Source organism: Muscardinus avellanarius (assembly GCF_963383645.1).
Source record: "Muscardinus avellanarius genome assembly, chromosome: 5".
Taxonomy (NCBI): Eukaryota; Metazoa; Chordata; class Mammalia; order Rodentia; family Gliridae; genus Muscardinus; species Muscardinus avellanarius.
The window spans coordinates 108,236,545-108,258,178 of NC_137790.1; the positions used below are offsets into that span (position 1 = coordinate 108,236,545).

At 35.0% G+C, this 21,634-nt stretch overlaps 1 protein-coding gene across 1 annotated transcript in view; it reads left to right on the plus strand.

The window, feature by feature from the left end:
- Positions 1 to 7,266: 7,266 nt before the first annotated feature.
- PDCD10 (programmed cell death 10) overlaps positions 7,267 to 21,634 on the plus strand; it is a gene marked incomplete at both ends in the record, with an annotated part of 29,163 nt that continues 14,795 nt past the window's right edge. The window contains 2 exons of the mRNA XM_080696317.1: positions 7,267 to 7,362; positions 17,250 to 17,303. Of these exons, the coding sequence (XP_080552443.1) occupies positions 7,267 to 7,362; positions 17,250 to 17,303 (150 nt within the window). The remainder of the gene's footprint in view (positions 7,363 to 17,249; positions 17,304 to 21,634) is intronic.

Sequence of the window (21,634 nt, forward strand, 5' to 3'; positions counted from 1 at the left end):
GGTTGTTTGAAATCCAAACTGTAGCACCTCTGTAGAAAAGTAAATTTTAAGTCTGAAATGGTTGAATCATAGATGTGTGTTAGAATCAAGCCTGCACATCAGTTAAGAAATATCTATCGCCCCAGGCATGGTGGCACATTCCTGTAATTCCAGTACTTGGAAGACTGAGACAGGAAGATCATAAGTTCAAGGATAGGCTCTTTAAGTCCTCAGCCTAGTGAGACCCTGTTTCAGAGGGCTGGGGATACAGCTTCAAGGTAAAATGCTCCTGGGTTCAATCCCCACTACCACACATATACAAAAGAAATACCTGTCTGTAACAGGTATACTGGGATTAGTCATGAGTAAATAAAGTTAAATACAGGGGATATTTACATTTAAACCTTTTTTTTAATCATAAGACATTCTCTAATATGTCATTCTTGTCCATTTACAAAGTCATTTTAACTAAATTTTCAGGTGATGTTTTAGTTAGAACTTGTTCCTTAATAGCTCTTAAGCACTTATTTAATTGGTCACAGTTACAGAAATGTTAAAGATACTTATTTTTGTTTTATTTTTAAAAGAAATGACAGTTCTTGAGCCAATTAGTGATATCAAGTACCAGAAAAATACGGCTTAATAAAGGAGTTGCCTTCCCAATTTGATTAAGTAGTTTCAACTTTCCAGTGAAGCAATGAAGTGTGTGAATTCATTACTGAGTGTTGTACTTTCTTTGGATTGTTTTTTTTAAAAGTCAAATGATAATGTTTGGTAACTTCATGGTTTGGTTTAGAAGTTTCCTTGTCTTTTATTATAACTACGTCTTATTTAAGTATATAGCTTACTAATCATCCATCTAAAAGAAGACATGAAACCATAGAGAAGTAAAGTAACTTGCACAGTGACAAGGGGGTTTATATAAGACAGGAACAGTATTTGAGCCCATGTGTTCAGAACTTAATTCTTAGGCTTTTTCTCCATATTACTTTGTAGAAATTTTGCATTTGATATTTTTTTTAAGCCTGTAAAAAGAAGAAATATACATACACATTACAGTGCTTTATAATATACTTAACTGGAGATTTGTTTGTTTTGGTACTGGGAATTGAATCCAGGGGCATTCTACCTCCGACCTGTATCTTCGACCTTTCTCCTTTTTATTCTGAAATTGGGTCGCTGAGAGTCTCTCCAAGCTGCTGAGATCTTCCTGTCTTAGCCCCTCAAGTACTGAGGTTACAGGCATGTGCTACCATGCTCAGCATCAGAGATTTTCTAGATGTCTCCAAATGTAAAATTCTGTAGCCAGTGAACTGACAGTAGTGCATACTCAGGGAAGTTGAGTTTCACATATCTTCATTTAAAAAGAAAACTGGAGAAACACCTTGAATTAGAAAATATAATTTGCAGAGGAAGGAAAGAGAGGTAAATATGTCCTAAAGACTTCACTTATCCTGTTCCTCTACTTTTCTTTTTCCCAGTGTCTTGGTTAACTTTCTCACTGCTATAATCCAAAACAACTAACCACACAACTTAGAAGAAAGGAGAGTTATTTGCTTACAGTTTTTACATGTGAGGCCAGGTTGTGTTGACAAATGATAGCTTTTCCACTTCCTAAAATAGCTATACTGTGATCTATACAGTCCTGCAAAAAAAAAAAAAAAAAAAAATCTACTTTTTCTACTTCTCTGGTGTGTATGATTCTTAGTGCTTTATTATGGAAAAAGAGGGTTATTGAAACCTTGAATCAACTTTTAGGAAGAACTTCTTTATTAGAATTCATAGCTTTTTATAATTTGTTGAGAGTTAATATTTTTAAATTTCTCATGAACTTATTTTAGAACCTTTAGTAGATACCAGTAATGAAATATTACTGAGTTTTAGAGTGCCAGCACCTTTAAGATGATATATTTCACTCCCTTTTTGTTTTTGATGGGGAAATGAGGCCATTGTGATTAAGGGAAACTTTCACAGTTCCAACAGTGCCCCAGACCCCTTTTCAGGTGCTTAGTGAACTTGATTTTACTTATCCCTGAGGCTGGCCTTAGTACCTAGTTTTGCTGACTGTCCAGCCAGTTTTTTCCATACCAGTGTTTCCCAGCTTGTTCTGTTCATAAGAATCATCTGTGTTATCTGCTAAAAATAGGTTCCTGGACCTTCCCTTGGGGTTTCTGAGTGAATAGTCTTGGGAATAGTATTTTTTAATAAGCACCAGAGTAATTGTGACAGCTTAGGTCTTCATGTATTTGGGAACTGAAGCACTTGTGTGCTTTTTCCTAGATGAAGACTTACTTTATGGTAAAAGTGAATTACTTTTTGAATCTTGTTGATTCAAAATCTTTTTGAATCTGTATATAATGCAGGATTAACCTATGTTGGGAATTCTTGCACTTTTAAGAATTTTGTTTTCCTTTAAATTTATTCTAAAGACATCCTGGCAGCCCTATTGAAGCAGGGATGTTTTGTCCATTGGATCTCGACAAATAAGTTTGAGAACTAGTGAAGGGTATGGAAATATGAAAGTGAGACATTAGAATTTATAATATCTGATTTTTTTTAGTTTCATTATAAGTTTCTGTTGGAATTTTGATTTTCTTTGCAGTTACCTGATGGTTATATTCTTTTAGCTTAATGTTATAGAAAGAGCTTGGAATAACCCAAACAAAGCAAAAAGTGGTAAATATGACTGGGTCCTGACTTTTTTAATATGACTAGCTAATAGAATTGTCCATTTATATCATTCATTTGTTCATCAAACATTAAATGTCTGCTAGGTTTCTGGTATGCTGTCCGTTGTGTATACAGAAAAAAAGAAGTACAAATGATTGTGAAGATAAGCATGTTGTTTCTGCTCAATACTAGAATAATTCTACTGTTTAAACTTAGTAGTCATGGACACTTTTCTTGAAGATCCAACATAAATCAATTTTCCCATTTTTAGGGAGGGAGATTATGGGAGAGTAACAATATAGGACCAGGTGAAAAGGCTAGGTACTGGGTTTAATTATAGAGAAGTGATTTTTTAAATAGTGCCTACAAATGTTTTAAGTGTAAATTTATTTAGGAAGCATTTCTGTGTTCAGGAATTGCATACATCAGTACCAAAGACTGAGTTTTAGAGTACCAGGGCCTTTAAGATGATATATTTCACTTTTTATTTCTGATGGGGAATGTAGGTTTGTCACTTTTTTTAGGAGTAAATAGTTTTGGTTCCAGAGTTATCTCATGTTCCAGATGAAGTAAAATGGGTCTGCTTCAGGAAATGCTGATTCTGACCCCTGAGATATCCTGAATGTAACTGTAAATGAGCGTGCTGGAGTTGGCTGAGCAGGGCCCAGATCCTAACGACTAAGTGTTTGGCAGTGGAGTAGCCAAGAATCTGGTTTTTGCTGCCTCATTCTAAAAAAGTTAAGCTCAGGAAGATATTTAAAGCTGATTCATTTTGTGTTAGAAATTAGCAGTGCTATTTTGAATATTCAAGGAAATAAGGGGGGAAGTAAAAGAGAAGGCTATATATACTTAATTCGTATTTGTATCCTCTTAACATAAGGCTTATTTTTAAAGAAAAGTGTTTTTAAAATACGCCTTTTGGTTTAGTTCTTACCACTTACAGTTCTGATTCTTGTTTTTTTATGGATGCTGACAGTTTGGGTAAAAATATTAGCTTTGAACTGAAATATTTTCCTCAAAAGGAACACATTTAAAATAGGAAATAAAATAGTTCTTACTCTGTTGCCAACATAATGATATTAAATTTTTATTACTTATTACTAGCTAGAAAGTGTGACTGTAGGTTAGTTACTATACCTTTTTTGGACTTTGGTTTCTACTGTAGGTAAGAGGCTAATGAGGTCACTTTTTAAGGCTCTTCCAGACTTGGGATTTTAAAATCTGATCTTGCGCTTCAAAGTCATACAGACAGCATGCACACAGGTCTTGGTTTGTTTCCCTTCGGGTTCCAGCCCACTATGCACCCCTCCCCGAACATAACAGTGAGATTGGTAATGACACTTTCATACATGGGTGTGGCATAATTGGAACTCTTTCCCGTATTAGTCCCCCCATTTTTCTCCCTTTAACTCTTTTACTATTTTTTTGTTATCCTCAATTGTCTAAAGGCCTTTTTGATTCCTATTTTCTCTCTAGCTTCCACATATGAGAGAAAACATTTGACCCTTGATTTTTTGAAACTTGCTGATCTCACTAGGCATAAGTTTTGAGGTTTTATTTATTTATTTATTTATTCAATTACTTATTTATTTTTGCAGTACTGGGGATTGAGCCCAGAGGGATTATTTCACTAGCTACAACCCTAGCCTTGTTTTTTATTTTTTATTTTAATTTTTGAAAAGATATCACCAAGTTGTGGAGGGCCTCACTAAGTAGCTGAGGCTGGCCTTGACCCTGTGATCCTACTATCTCAGCCTCCCAAGTACTGGGATTACAAGTGTGTGCCATCGTGCCTGGATAATTTCATTTTTCTTTTCTTTTTTTTTTCTTTTTTCATTTTTGGTGGTACTGGGGTTCCTGGAAATTCTTCTACCTCCGGGCTACATTCCCAGACCTATTTTATATTTTTATTTGGAAACAGGGTCTATTAAGCCAGCGCGGCTGGCTTTGAACCTGCGCGATCCTCCTGTCTCTGCCTCCCAAGTGCGGGGATTACAAGTGTGCGCCACCACGCCCGGCCATAATTTCATTTTTCTATATATGGATATTTATTTTTCCCAGCACCACCTACTGAGTTTTCTGAGTGTGTTATCAGCATTCACCCCAGAAACCCTGGAAAAGACCTTGGTAATTTGCTGTTCAATTGGGAAGATCTGCCATCACTCATACTCAAAGAAAGAAATCTTTTCAAAGGGGCAAGACCTTGCCTTTTTCTAGGCACTTTTTTGGCTTAGTTATATATAGAACTGTTTCAAATGAAGCAGCATGAACAAGAAATGCCAGACGCATATTTTAACTTCAATTAAAATTGGCAGAATTATTTCATATTTAAAAGCCTTATTAAAGTCATTGATTTGTAGTCTCATGTTAATGTTACCAGAACTGTGATGGGCCCTATTTTGTGAATGTGAATTTTAAATGGTTGATTGTAAATTTGTTTTTTGAAGTATTTTCTGTAGGAACAATACAAAAAGGTGATTATGGATAATTTAGGCTAGTCACCTATTAATCTATGTTGCTAAAATACTATTCTCAATGACAAATAAGGGCTGATAGTACTATAAAATTAAGTTTTAGAAGTAACTATTAAACACAGATTTTTAAATTCTGTGTTTTTAAATTTTTAAATTATTTTTTTAATGGGAAATTTTAATTCTGTGCATGCGTTTACAACAGCTAAAAGTTAAGTATTTGAGTAGGTTTATTGTGGTAGATAAGTAGAGATGTCAGCAGGAATTCTAAAAGTTACTCTGCCATATAATCTACTACCTTTACCTCTGTTGCCCTTTATATCTGCAGTGTTTTCAAAAGAGTAAAAAAAACACAAATAAAAATGATTCCATTGGTCCTGCTCTCCTTGTTATGTTAGTATTTCGTCTCTCTTTTACTGAGATTCTTGAAAACTTAGTGCGAACTGTAGGGAGTTCTCACTCCCTTTATATAAGTATACTACTCTTTGAAAGTTGTTTCTTAACCTTATCAAGATACCAGTTTTTTCTAAGTTATATATGTGTCCCATAGCATTTAAAATTTTGATCACTTCCTCCTTGAAACTTATTTTTGTAATGTTGGTTTTATCATCTAACTTTTCCATAGTGATATACAGCCTAACTTTGCCCTTCTGTGCTACTCAGTTATTTGATTTCTGTTTTTCCTTTCATGATATTAGCTCTATAGCATTAAAGACTCTATTGTCTGGCTCATTGCTCTATATTTAGTATCATATTGTCATGGGAGAAGAGGTATCTCCAGAAGGAGGGTCCTGAGGACTTCCCAGACAGAGGGGAACTTGACTCTAGACCACTGGGGTCATTGACATACCTAATGGAAAAGAATTTCAGCACCTGTCAGTAGAGGCACAGAGTTTTATTTAGAAAAGCAAGGAATACACCTTCAAGGGAGAATCTGTACCATCTCAAAAGTGAGAGATTTTGGAGGTTGCTGGCTTCTGTTTTAGAAGAAACTTGAAGGTGTATAAGGACGCCATGAGTTCATTGAAGTCAAGATGGTTAATGGTGGTCTCATCATTTTCAGGATCCTTAGGCTAACATGATCTCTATTATCTGATCAATAGAAAGTTCCCTAAATTATAGGTTTCTCAAGATACATCTTTTACTTTTAACTCTTTATTGGGGGATGAATTAACAGTGCACAAGGTAATGTCATAAGTGAGAGAATTTATAGTTAAGGTTTACAGATTTCCCAGGAATTTGGGAGTGACAGGCCTAGAGAGAATGACATAGGGAGTGACAGGCCTGTAAAAGTATGCAGAATTTCTGAATTAAATTTATTTTCTTCTCTTATGTCTCCTTTCTACCTATGTCCTTTATTCTACTTCAGTGCTTATGGGTAATTAATAAAATATTTATTAAATAAGTGTTTTTGTATACCCCCAGCTCAGTTCTTTATTCTTTATTTTGAAAGAGGGTTTCACTAAGTTACAGAGGCCCTCACTAAGCTAAGGCTGACTGTGAACATGCAATCTTCCTGTCTCAACCTCTCACATATTTAGACTACAAAGTGTATACCACTGTATTCGGTTAACATTGTCTTTATTTTTTCTTCCTCTCATTGAATGAGAAAGATAAGTTTTTTGTGGAATATTTTGTGGAAGGAGGGTTTCACTAAGTTACAGAGGCCCTCACTAAGTGGCTAAGGCTGGCTGGGAACATGCAACCTTCATGTCTCAACCTCTCAAGTACTTAGATTACAAGTGTGCACCACCATATCTGGTTTACATTGTCTTTTTTTTTTCTTATTGAATGAGAAAGTTGTTCAAGTTCTAGTTCTTTGTGGAATACTACTTAACTAGGGTCATTAACTATAGGAAAGGGTAGTTCTGGCGTCTGCAAAGGAAAATAGAAATGTCTCGCAGGCCTGGGTTGCTTTTACAAATTAAAAAAAATTCACCTTTTTATAAGATAGGAACCCCATAATTTGGTAAGGAAAATTATTGTTTCCCTTTAATATAAATTTCTGTTTCTTCTTTCTGCTTTACCAGGTCAGTGTATGTTTTGTGCCTGATTCTTTATCACACACGAAAAAGAAGAAATACTGCAGTGAATGAAGATTCCTCTGCATTTTAGCACTCCTTTTTCTACTGTAGTTGGCTTTTGAATGAGGATGACAATGGAAGAGATGAAGAATGAAGCTGAGACCACTTCCATGGTTTCTATGCCCCTCTATGCAGTCATGTATCCTGTGTTTAATGAGGTAAGTAGTAAACACTTTCTCATGATCTCTGCAAATTTATAAATGTCTGCTTTTATTTATTCACCCATTCTTTCTTATAATAAATACTTCTATAAATGAACTCTATCTCTGTGGCCTTGTGTCAGCACATAAAATAGTGAAACAAAAACCAAACAGATTTGCTTCTCCCCCCTGGTGGTTGTAATACAGTGGGAGAGTTAGATGTTGCATTAAGAGCACATTTATTTAAGTAAGAAATGAGTGCTGTAAAGAAAAAAAATTGAAGAAAATGGCAGGTGGGACTTCTTTTAGGATTCAAGACAGGCCTCAGTGAAAAACACTCATGCATGTTAAGACCTGAAAGAGTTAAGACTTAGGCTGAAAAGTTGAAGGGAAGTATATTTTAGGTAGCCAAATAAGCAGACACAAAGATCTTAATAATTTACTGTCAGTGAGGACAAATCACTTTTAAAAAGTTGATATTTGGAAGCCTCCATTGCATTGTACCTGGAAAATACATGGTTCTTTTTTAGTGGGGAAATTATCTTGGATTTAGTATCAGTGCATTTTTGGCATTTCTTTTAAATTAAGTTTTTGTTTTGTTCTGTTTTTGGTACTAGGGATTGAACCCAGGAAGTATCCTTCCTTCAAGCCACACCCCAGCCCGCAGTTCTCCTATCTCAGCTCCCCAAGTGCTGGGCTTCCTTAAAGATTATTGAATTCTCTCTCTCTCTCTCTCTCTCTCTCTCTCTCTCTCTCTCTCTCTCTCTCTCTCTCTCTCTCTCTTTTTTATCATAGTGAACTAAGTCCCTGAAATGTGAACTAATGTTTTTAAAATTACCTAAGACTAAAATCAAATCCAGTTATTTTGACTGCAAATTCAGTGGTTTTAGCCTTTTAACTATTTTTTCTAACTTAATAATTACTCTTTGGTACATTATTAATCTAATTAACCTTCAGAACCATAACCTCATTATATCTATTATACCTGAAATCCCTCACCATTTCTATCACTTTTTATTCCTTTTGGTAAACTATTTTTATTTGAGTCAGATTCTGGGTTTCGTTTTAATGAAAGAAATTCATTTTTCTCACAGTATTGAGTTTAAGTCTTAGGAGCAATAGTGAGTAAAACATTTATTTACGATAAGATTATAGGCTGAGTTGCCAAATCAGATGTACATTTTGGAATTTCAAACATTTTCAAATAGTGCTAGATTTGGCCGAGATTTTCTTACCAAGACCCCTAAAGCTTAGGAAATAAAACCAAGAATCAGTAAGTGGGATGGCATCAAATTAAAAAGCTTTAGCAAAGGATACAATTAAAAAAATGAAGAAGGAATTTACAGAATACTACTCCTCTGACAGAGGACTATTATTTAGAATATACAAAGGACTCAAAAAAATCAGTAAGAAAAACAACCCAGTTAAAAAATGGGCAATTGAATTGAAGAGATACTCTTCAAAAGAAGATATACAAATGGCCAACAAATATATGAAAAAATGCTCAACATTATTAGCACTTAGGGAAGTGTAAATCGAAACTACATTGATATTTCATCTAATTCCAATTAGAATAGCAGTCATCAAGAATATAAACAATAAATGCTGGTGAGGATGTTGGGGGAAAGGGACACACTGTTGGTGAGATGCAAATTAGTATAGCCACTATGGAGGTCAGTACAAAGGTTCCTCAGAAGATTAGGAGTGGAACCGTCATATTACCCAGCTATACCACTCCTCAATATCTTTCCAAAAGAAAGAATACTCTAGTGACACATGCATCCACTTGTTTGTAGCAGCACAGTTCACAAGAGCCAAATTATGGAACAAACCTAGGTGTCTGTTCAAGAGATTAATGAATAACAAAAATGTGGCATATAAACACTTTGGGGTTTTACTCAACCATAAGGAACAGATTTATGTCATTTACAGGAGAATGGATGGAACTAGAGAATATTATATCTAGTGAGATCAGCCACACTCAGATAATCAAGAACCACATGTTTTGTTTTGTTTTTGCTTTTTTCCCCTTAATATGTGAAAGCTAGAGAGAAGAATGGGAAAGGAAAGGGGCTTTATGAAAATGAGCAGCATTATCCAGTAGGATAATGAAAGGGGGTTGGGGGAGGGGTCGAGGATGGAGAAATTGAGGCCTGAGGAAGGAAACAGACCGAACACTGTATGTTGTATATGAACGTTTCACTGTCAGTTCCACTAGCATGTACAGAGGGGCAAGGGAATAGAGTGATGAAGGGAATGCCCAAGAGATGTTGTGTGCTTACATGAATGTATCACTTTGAATCTCACTATGATGTATAACTAAAGTTTTTTAAGGCACTTCAATTTATTTATAATAAATGTAAACAAGTAAACAAGTATAAACTAAAAAAAAAAAAACTTTTAAACAAAGAAAGAATAGTACCAAGTTTGACAACCATAAAGAAAACTTAAAACAGTGACTTGGCTAAATTTTTATATCCTTGTAAAGAGATTTTGGGGGCAAGTGGTTGAAGGTGATACAATGACTCAGTGTCATCAGAAACTTGGGTTCTTATCTTTTGTTCCACCATTCATTATCAAGATTTCATCACTGTGCAGGGTAGCTACCCCATTTCCATCCATCGGGTCCACTTTTTCCCCTTGAAAGAATGTGAAGTCCTGCTTCCAGCTGAGTCCATTTCTGTATGGTTGGGACTTTGAAAGGCAAGACTTCCATGTACATTTCTTTTATAGTCTTATGACCAAACCTAGTTGCAAAAGAGGCTGGGAAATTTAGGAATTTTATTATTAAAGGGGAAGCATCTTTTGAAAAAAAAAAAATCCCTGTTATAGTACTACCATGGTAGGATTGGAGGCATACTTTAAAGGCTGGTCATGCCCACCTGTGGCATTTATCACCAACATGCCGGTAGTTAATTCCACCATTTTTGTTGTTCTGATGTTTTATTCATTCATTGCAAGTAGCTAGTATTAGAAACAAGTTTGGGAAGTGCTTACTGAATGCTAGCGATTTATTTGCTTAGTATTCTGCTAGGCTCTGAATTTGTGGAGAATGCAGCAACATACGTATTCTCAAGAATCTTATCAGAGAATCTATTAGAGATCACATATGTAAGCAAATAAATTATTTTATTGTCCTTGTACCAGGAATGAGGTGAGGAAACAGATACTGAAACCTAGTAAACAACCTGTGTTGAACTTCTTAGGTACACCAAGAGCCTTTATCACAATTCCACTCAGAGGTATACCTAACTTGATAGACTATTGGACAAAGCAGTATGAGAGAACGTTTTGTATTCATCTGGTACTTTAAGTCTATACTTAAGAATATTTATATTGCAGAGCTTAAGCTTATTTGTATAGTTAATGAAGAAATATGAGAAAAGCTTTTGTTCTAGCAATATGAGTGGTCATTTTCTACATATTAAGAGTGGCTGCTTGAAACTTAACTCTTCAAAAGAGTTATATAGAATGTGGGGTTGTGGTAAAATGAACTATTGGGATTAATACTGATAAAAAAAGTTTCTTATTGGATTTATGTGTAAGAGAATTTAACTTGAAAAGAAGTGACTGAATGAACTGGTAAAATCTCATCTCTAAATGAAGGCAGTGATATTTTTTTTCAGATGAAATCTGAAAACATGTGGCTTAATGGACTCAGAATTAGAATGCATTGCCAAATAACTCTCAGTTTGTCCAAGAACTAATTATTAGAAGTAGATTTTGAAAATGAAGTGATTGAATATGGCAGATGGAGAGGTACTGTAGCAAATTGTCGTGGTCTAATTCGCAAATTGAATTTTCTGATCTAACAACATAGTATCAAGCTTTTTAAAAAATTATTTCTGTAATGCATTCAAGAACATGTTCGAAATGCTACAGAGTTTTAGGAGTAGTGATAGATTTTTCTCTTTGACAGAGATAAAATTTATTTGTTTTTTAATAAAATAAAATAATTATTGTTCCTTCAAGTGTGAAGTGTTTGTTTAAAAGTATTTTATTCAATATTAGCATTTTGCTGGCATTAAAATGTGTTTATGTAACATCTAAATAAGCTACCTAATGAATTAAACATTAATATTTAACTGTAGTTCAACCATAAATTTTTCTATAAGTCTTCTAAGAGGGAAATTATAGTTTAGTTCTTGTTTTTCTGTAGTATGCAGATTTAAAGATAAAATGGTTTCATATTAACCTTCCAGAAATAGTACCACAGCAGGGATGATTATTTTATTCTGAAGCTATATGGTTCACTAAATCTTACTGACAGTGTATCATGAATTAAAAATCTCACTTTAACATTTGATGCATAATAGTTACAATGGTAGTTCAGAAAATCATGTTTTTTACTTAGTAGGGTATTCTTATACCTGCAGAAATTTTAGTATCATTACTCTATCTTACAAAGCAATGTTATTTATGGCATTCTCGAAAGCTAAATTTTGAAAGACTTAATGAAGCTACTCCAAGACAGCTGAGAAGGAGTGCACTTACTGTTTAATCAGCTGCCGGGGAGTTCAGAGTCCATGTATATTGCATGTGTTGTAAATGTACTGTGAAGTGGTTTTCATTGTTGCATAATCAAATAATTGGTTACTAAAAACCTCATGCCAAGTGTCGGATCAGGTTCTCTTGTAGCTGTTTTATTTCTTACTGATTTTTTGTATATGGAGTAGGAGAGAGAGATGGCTCACTTTTTCATTCCAGGAAAAAATAAACTATATGTCTTCTTTGCCTGCGAATTTTAGAGGAATTTTTAAAGATGAAATATAATTTCTGAAGGAATATATATGTCATGTTTGAGAACGAATTTTACAACTAAGTAAGAATTTAAATCACAAGTGGTTTATATGTCTGTTTATTAATAAAACACAAAAATATACTTCTGAGTAAATAACATCATTCTGTTCAGAAGCTGTTTTTGAGTCAGCTATTTCAACTTTTGGCATATACAATCAGTTTTTTTCTGGTAAGCCAATGAAACATTGATCTACTTCTCTAACTTTACCTACCTCTCATTCCCATTCCCCTTTGGGAGGGAAAAAAACAAGCAAGCTTAGAGCATAATAAATATCACTTCTCTTCAATGAAGGTATAGATTTTCCCTACAATCCTAGCATGCAAAGGTGATCATAGTTAACATTTTGAGTGTGAATTACTGCTCTGCCACAGACTCATCTATATAGCCATATATAATGTTATCTCAGTTTTCTTATCTGTAAAAATCTATGAAAAAAATAGTATCCTTAATTCTTAGAAAGACTGAAATAAATGTGTTAATTTATTATAACGTGTTTAGAAAACTACTGTGTGTTTTTAGTGTTAAGTGTTATCATTAGGGAGTATGTTTCACATATGTTTTTCTGACAGAATTGTGATTATGTACTAGAGTTTTGTATAAGTCAGCATTTAGTGGGATATTTCTGTAGCAGTTAGGTGGCTCTGCTTATATTTTGAGTCAGATAGTCTGCAACATTAGGAACTGATTCTTTTAGAAACCTATGTAGAGCTTCATGTGTACAAAACACAGCTGATTGATTACATTTGCTTTCTCCTGGCAGCTCTGAAAGCTAAAGGTGACCTCTTGATTCCATCTACTTCTGTTCTGGCATGTTTAGTTTTTGGCCTGTCTTTCTTCATTCTTGTTTGAATCGTAACAGATATACCTGAAGTTTTTATTCTTGTGACTTTTCTCAGTTTAATTTCTTTTAAGAAACAGGATCAATAACGGGAGGGGGGGTGGCCTATAGAGAAAGGAGTATCAACATGGGAAAATCAAATCTTGCCTGATTTTGAGGAAGCAAGTAGATTTGTAGGCAATTCAGAACCAATTAACCTAATTATTTTGACCTTTAAAAAAACAACTTTCACAAGATTTTATGCAAGGCTCTTTAAAACTTGAGCACCAAAGGGCTAATTGAATTTTTTCAATTATAGGTTTAGGAAACTAGCTTGATGCTAGAAAAGTATAGAAATGAACTGGTACTTTTAAAGGGAAATGTTATAAAAGAAACTTTCTGTGACTTGAAATTATGTGTGAAATTTTAAATATTTTTTACAAATGAAGAGTGGAAATTCTAGTTTGCAGTTGATAGTGCTTTTAAAAGCTATTAATAAGTTGGAGAAGGCGAGAGTGGGCAGAGTATGGGGTTGAGCTATTTCCTCCAGATGTGCTTTAGTAGGCACCTTTCCTTTTCTCATAGTTAAGATGAGGCATTGTGGACTCTTCTGATTTAATTTGCCTTCACTTTTACTGGTGATATGAAAGTCCCATATGGCGGAGGCCCAAGAAATGTTTTTCCCTGTTCTAGTAATCATTATTGCAAGATGCAAATGTAATGCTCCTCCATTGGGCCCCACATAGGGTGTGTATGCTGTCAGTACCAACCAAGTAGCTTCATATTCTTCAAGTAAGCTGGGGTTCTTTAAAGATACCATAGCCAAAGAGTGTCATCCCAACAGCTCATAGAAAGTCAAACTCAGTGAAAGGAATGGAAACAGAATAGACATTTTATATTATTCTAAACCATCATATCCTCGTGTGTTGTTAACCTGAAGAAACCCCTAAATGAGAGAACGTCTCAGCAGATGATCTTAAGAGGCCAGGCATTTTAAAAATCAGTTCAGACACCCTCTATATAAAGACTTCTTTCAACTTCTGCTGCATGGCCCAACACTTATTGTAAGTACTTATTAAATAGATCTTCTGGAGGTAAAGTACTGTATTTCTTTGTTTCTCTTTACATTAACTTCTTACACATGATAGAAACTCAATAGTGTGTTGGTTCTTAGAGAATCACAAGTTACAGAAATTCAGTTATGGAAAATCCAGTCTGTAGTGAGTCTAGGGAGTTAGGGTAGCATTAGTGGATTGTGTACAGATTTTCAAGCCAGGTAGATTCTCAAGTATCAGTCCTGTCTCAGTATTTACTAGCTGTTTCACATTGGATTTTTTTTTTTTTTTTTTGCGTGTCTGGGGATGGAACCTAGCTAGGGTCAATCGATCTCTGAGCTACACCCCCTGCTCTATTTTTTATTCTTTATTTTGAAACAGGGTCTCACTATGTTGCAGAGGGCCTCACTAAGTAGCTGAGGCTGTCCGCAAACTGAGATCCTCTGGTCCCAGCCTTCCGATTGCTGGAATTACAAGTGTGGGGCACCTCGGCCAGCCACATTGGATATATTTATATGAACTGAATTTTTTCTGTGAAATAAATATACTGAAAGTTAATGTATTTATTGTGAGGGTTAAGATACTCTAGATAAATTCTAGATAAGTCTACAATGCGTACTTAAAAATGGTGGGTGTTATTAGAACATTATCAGAACTTGCTGCTGTCAAGAGAGGTATTGGTAGGATGAAGTAAAGGTGATTTGTCAACTTGTGTACCAATCAGTGGAGACGCCTAAAACAGAAGTGCTTTGTAATAGGAGAGATGACATTTGCTACCTATAAGAAGTAGAGATTGAAATTACAGATTCAAGAACAATTCAGGTAAGTTTATGAATGAGATTAGCTTCAGTTCAACCAGTAGGTATGCTGATGCTACCCTTGGAAATGTGGATAACATAGGAGTTAAAAAAAGACCTATTGAATTTATTGCAAAATATCTGGGTATATAGTATACCCTGAGCTGGCTCCCAGTTTTGCTGGGGTCCTTTAAAACTCAGACTTTTGATTTTGTCAAATACATCTGACCTTTCTGTGACTTCCTCTTTTCTTGTAAGGTACATATATGTAAGCAATATAGAAATCTAGAGATTTTAATGTCTATCTTGGATAATTTTAGTAGCTCTTCACTAGCTTTTCTTGACTTCTTTCATTTGTTAAAATGTTGTGATTGATATACTAGTCAGGGCAGTAGAGAATGACTTGATGATGCTAATTCTTCAAGGCACACACTGACTCAGACCTTTGACTTGTTGAAAGAGGTCACTGTGGTCTCAGCCCAAGTAAGGAAGTGGGTTTCTATCAGGGTGGAAACATTCATCCTGTCTGTCTGCCTCCTACCTCCCTTGCATAACTTGAGATCTGTTGAGCTGTATTGTTATTTTAATTGATAGTATTTATTATAATTACCTTAGTTATGTGAAAGTAAGATAAAAAGCCCTTTCATTTTAGGAAGCATACTTTTTCTAATTTTACAAACTACTTTTATAATTAATTCTTAGCCATATTTGGGCACTAGACTCCTGCTTCCCTCCCTTTTACCTTCCAACACATTAGATTTTACAAGCTTTTTCAAAACCAAGTTAGAACCAAGCTAAATGATTATTCACTGCTTGGGAGGGAGATAAATTATCTTGGTAGATTTTGTTGCTTTTGCTCTGTGCTTAATTTGAATAATCCATAGAAAGATAAGGTTAACATTTTTGTTTTATATAGAAAATAAATTGATATAAAGTATTAAAATCGAGCCGGGCGTAGTGGCACACACTTGTAATCCTAGCTTTCGGGAGGCTGAAACAGGAGGAACGCGGTTCACTGACAGCCTCAACTACTTAGTGATGCCATCCGTGACTTAGCGAGACCCTGTTTCAAGTTAAAGAATAAAAACTAGAGCAGAGAGTGTAACTTGGAGGTTGAATACTCCTGGGTTCCATCCCTAGACCCTCAAAAAAAAAGTATTAAAATCTATGTGTATATATAGGTACATATAATTTATAAAGCCGCATTTAGTACTTTTCATTGCACCCCAATTGAAAGGACTATTTATTACATAATTGACATATTTCATGAAAATTCTTTAGAACTAGTCACTTGCACAAAAAATCTATAAAGGTTATATTGTTTTTCAACACTTAATATTGTCCCAAATAAAAATTATATACAAGCAAGGTGTGGTGGTGCACACTCTTGTAATCCCAGCATTTGGGAGGCTGAGACAGGAGGATCACAGTTTGAGGACAGCCTCAGCTACTACTTAGTGAGGCCCTTTGCAACTCAGTGAGAACCTGTTTCAAAATAAAGAATAAAAAATAGACTGGGGTGTCGCTCAGAGGTAGAATGCCCCTGGGGGTTACATCCCCAGTACCACACACACACATACAGTTGAGTTTTATTGGGCTAATTAGCCCAAACTTTAGGAACTAACATCTGAATTTAACTGAAGCTGCATATGTTAAGCTCTTACTTTCAACAAATGGAGTTAATTTTTATGATAACCGGTGACTTCTTTGATTTACTGAGAAATTTGTTATATGAAGTGCATAATAAGGACTTTATATTTTATAATTACAAATCGTATATACTTGATAAAAATAGTGTTAGAGTTGAGCTTTGGTTCAGTATTTTAGATGAACACTTCTTACTATAGATGCAATAGAGAACAGATTGGAGCATTTCTCAAATCCAGATTATCGGGTCTTCAGTTTGCTTATCAGCACTGTTTGTTCATTGATAAAATAAACTGATATAATTTAATACCTGGCTAAGGGGTTGAACAACAATGAAAAAGGAATAAGATAGTAAGCAGAATTATTTTCATATATTGGTTGTGTTATATCCATCACACACTTACTAAATTTTTGCCCAGCAAAATATAGCTGTGGCAATGGAATTTAGCTTTAAATCTCTTATTTTCAGTAATGCAGGCAAATATATTTATTTTCTATACACATTTATTGGTACTGTTACTTTGCATTTTATCTTACTTAGAGTTTTCTAGTGGAGAGTGTATTATTTTTTAATAAAGGAATAAAGAACTGACATAGGTTTTCATGATTTCTACTGAAATTTTTAGGTGGCCTTACTAGTTGAAGAATTTCAGTGATTTATGGTTATTAGCAAGTATTTTGTTGATTGCATAATGGATGTTTCACTGTGAATACTACAGACTGGAATATCAGAAAAGTGCTTTTCCTAAAAAACTGGTATTAACAGTGATTTTAAATTTTTCTTACAGCTAGAAAGAGTAAATTTGTCTGCAGCTCAGACACTGAGAGCCGCTTTCATTAAGGTGAAGTACAAATAGTTTCTTAATAATAATTAAAGTATATTTTACATATAAATCTAAATACTATGTGATAATTACCAGTTTGTTTTAGTCAGAAATTGTTTTTAGATATCTTATGCCTGTTTTAGTATAATTTGTAAAGCTAAAACACATTTAAAAGGTGAACTGAAACAGATGCTGTTTCCTTAATATTCTTTTTTTCATCATTTTGTGCTTTTGAAACACGTCCTCAGAATATTTTCTATTTTACTTCTGAGTAAAAAAATATTTTTGACTTGTTAAGAACTTATTTGTAAAATTACACCTCGAAAGGTAACCTTCAAATTGTTTAGCTATAGAACATAAAAAATGTTTACATATATGACCGAAGAGCCGGGCATGGAAGTGCATGCTTGTAATCCCAGCGCTTAAGAGGCTGAGACAGGAGGATCAGCACAGTTTCAAAGCCAGCCTCAGCTTACTTAGTGAGGCTCTCAGCAACTTAGTGATACCTTGTTTCCAAATAAAGTATAAAATAGGTCTGGGAGTATAGCCCAGAGGTAGAAAAGCCCCTGGGTTCCACCCCCAGTACCACACACAAATAGTAATAATATTTTATGTTGAGCCAGGCATGGTGGTGCATGCCTATGATCCTAGTACTTGGGAGGCTGAGACAGGAGAACTGCAGGTTATAGACCAGCCTCAGCAAAATCTAAAAAATATAATTAAGCAGTGGGGGTATAGCTATGAGGTAGAATACCCCTGGAGTCAATCCCCACTACCAATAATGAATGAATGAATGAATGAATGAATGAATGAATGAATGGTTTTATGTTAATTATATGTTGGCATGATACATTTTGAATGTACTTTTAAAATAATTTTACCAGTTTTTTTTACCTTTTTTTAACGTAGCTGCTAGAAAACTTAAAATTATATAGATAGCTCATATTTTTTGTTTATATTATATTTCTTCTGGATATCCAACTCTAGAAACCTATGTTCATATTTAATATGTTCCTTAATAGAAAACTTTACCCATCTCCCCAACCCTAAATACGTACCAAGGAGCTCAAAACTGTAATTTTTATTTATTTGTGTGAATATTTCCATCAGTAGCTGAAATAACCTTTCATTTTTAAGGTAAATATTGTAATGTTTAAGTATGGCATACATTAATAGTTAATTTTTAATAGATGACATCTTTAGTGACACTAATAAAATGAGTAAAATAATGAATTTCACTAGGCTTTTCCTTTTAACATCGTAAATCAAGTTGATTGTGTGTGGGGGGCTACTGGGGATTGAATGCAAGGGCATACAGCAGCCCTATTTTTTAGTTTTCGAAACAGGGTCTCACTGAGTTGCAAAGGGCCTTGCTAAGTAGCTGAGGCTGTCCGCCATCTGCGATCCTCCAGTCTCTGCCTCCCAATTGCTGGGATTACAAGCATGTGCCACCAGGCTCAGCAGCCCTTTTTTTTTTAATTTCTTTTCTTTTTTTTTTTTTTTTTTTTTTGCTTTGAAACTAAAAACCCTTCCTGGGTTGCTGAGAGTCTTACTTCAGTTGCTGAGGATATCCTTAAATCTGTGATCCTCCTATGTCAGCCTCCCAAGTACTTGGGATTACAATCATGTACCACCATGCCTAGCTATCACTGATAATTGAATACTGAAATAGAGTTATTTAACTCTGATAGATCTGGTTTAATCCATTCATAAATTTTGTTATCCTAGTATTGAGTTGTTTTTCTAATTGGACACTCACTAATTTTCCCAGGCTGGCCTCAACTGTGTCTCTCAAATAGCAGGAACTCCTGGCATGCACCACTGTATCAGACTTAAAATACTCATTGTTAATGGAGAATAGTGAAAATTATTTTAGAGAAGCACAAATTAGCCAATTTTTCAGTGATTTAGTTTTGTCACATTTAATTTGTTAAATTTCAAATGAAATTAAAAGAATATGTTAATAAGATGAAGAGTTATGTGATTCTTAAACTCTTGAAAAATGAAAAAACTTCACTTATGCAAATAGTCTTTTATAAGTGTATTTCCTTTCTTAGTTCATAAAAATGATTTTTATGGGATTTTTATGTATTTGTATTTGGATAATAAGGGTTAAAGTATTTTTCCAAAAATAAGAAAGTGCCATTGAATATTATCTTTTTTTGATGTATAGTCAGCTGATGACCTGTTAACCTCATGCTTTCTGAGAGCTTCTAATAGATTTCCTGTCTCCCAGGTTGAGAATCACTAATTCCCAAGAGTGTATGTTTTTACCCTTTGGCATATTTTTCTCTTATACTGATTTCTTTATAAAGATTGGATACCCACAGCGTTCAAGGTTGAATTCTGAGAGAAAGCATGGTATAGAGTCTCTGATTTAAGAGCAGATCTACTTGTTTGTCAATTAGAGGTACTCAGTAAATTTAAACTTTTAAAATAAGAAGTAGCTTAACAAAGATATAAGCCAGAAGACACTAAGACTACTTTGTGACCAGACATCCTGGGTCCATACAGTATATTCAGTGAGGTGTCATGAAATATTTTAGAATTTGGAAAGCAAACAGTCATATTGAATACCTGTTTGACACTGGGTGAACTGCAATCTTGAATTAGTTTGCAATTTCAACATATTAGATTGGTCTGCATTTATTTAGGGTCTGGGTGTGTGTATGTGTGTGTGTGTGTGTGCGCATGCGTGCGTGCGTGCGTGCATGAGTGTGTGTGTTACTAGGCATTGAACTTAGGGGCATTCTACCTCCAAGCTATATCTCCAGTTCTTTTTAGTTTTTATTTTGAAATGGGGTCTTCCTAAGTTGCCGAGGCAGGCCTTGAACCTGTGATCCTCCTGTCTCAACCTCCTGAATATTGGGATTCTATAGGTGTGTGCCACGTGTGCAGCATCTGCATTATCATGTCTTCTCTTTGTGAAGCTGTACTGTTGGTCCCTGCTAAGATAGAGAGATACCACCCCCTCACCCCCCAAAAAAATCACTGTGCAAGAGAAAATAGGAATCGCGGGTCTAATATAAGTCCAGTGTCAGTCAGACCCCACTAGGTGCAAATATACCATTACAAAGTAGCTCTGGACAAGAATGATTTTTTTTTTTTTTTTTTTTTTGTGGTGGTCTGGGGATGAAAACCAGAGGCAAGTGACCTCCAAGCTATACCCTCTGCCCTATTTTGTATTTTTATTTGGAAACAGGGTCTCACTAAGTTGCAGAGGGCCTCACTAAGTACCTGAGGATGTCTGCAAACCACAATCCTCTGGTCTCAGCTTCCTGAATGCTGGGATTACAAGCCTGTAGCACCACACCCAGATGAGAATGAAATTTTTTATGTATATACTTTTTTTTTTTTTTTGGTGGTACTGGGGTTCCTGGAAGCCCTTCTTCCTCCAGGCTACACTCCCAGACCTATTTTATATTTTTGAAACAGGGTCTCTTACGCCAGTGCCGCTGGCTTCGAACCTGCGCGATCCTCCTGTCTCCGCCTCCCAAGCGCGGGGATTACAAGCATGCGCCACCATGCCCAGCTGTATATACTTTTTTTTAAGGTTACTAAATTATTAAGACACAGTACTTTATTAAGCTCTTCATACCTAACTGTTTAATAAGGGAACTCTGAGACCTTTGTAATTCTCCAGCTTGGGCATGGGGTGGGGGGCACAGACCAATTTAGTATTGAAAACTTTGTTTTCAGACTTACAACATTTAATTCTTTTGTACTGTAATATAACTTGAGAATGTTTTCCTGCTGAAAATTTTGCAAGCACACAGAAAATGATTTCTTGCCCCACCCCACAAGGTAATTCATTATATGAGTAGACTTAATATTACTTACAGATGGAAGAAAAAGCGTGACTGCCAAGTACTACATTAAGTATAATTTTTTGGCAGTACCTAATTAATACTGTAATGATACATCTTAAGCCATATTTGGAAAGCTTTTTTTTTTTTTTTTTGGGTGGTACTGGGGTTCCTGGAAACCCTTCTACCTCCAGGTTACACTCCCAAACACCTATTTTTTATATTTTTATTTGGAAACAGGGTCTTCTAAGCCAGCACAGCTGGCTTCAAACCTGCGCGATCCTCCTGTCTCCGCCTCCCAAGTGCGGGAATTATAAGCGTGCGTCACCACACCCGCCCTTGGAAAACTTTTTAAAGGCAACTTATTTTAAACATTTATAGAAGGCAAAATCAAAATAGGGTAAAAAAGAAAAGGAATTCGGTCAGATAAACCTTATTATTAATCATCTATCAACGATTTTTTGAATAGTATTTGATAGCAGTCAAAATGATTCTAGAATTGAGATAAATGTGTAAGTTTTCTTTTTCTATTTTATTCCACAA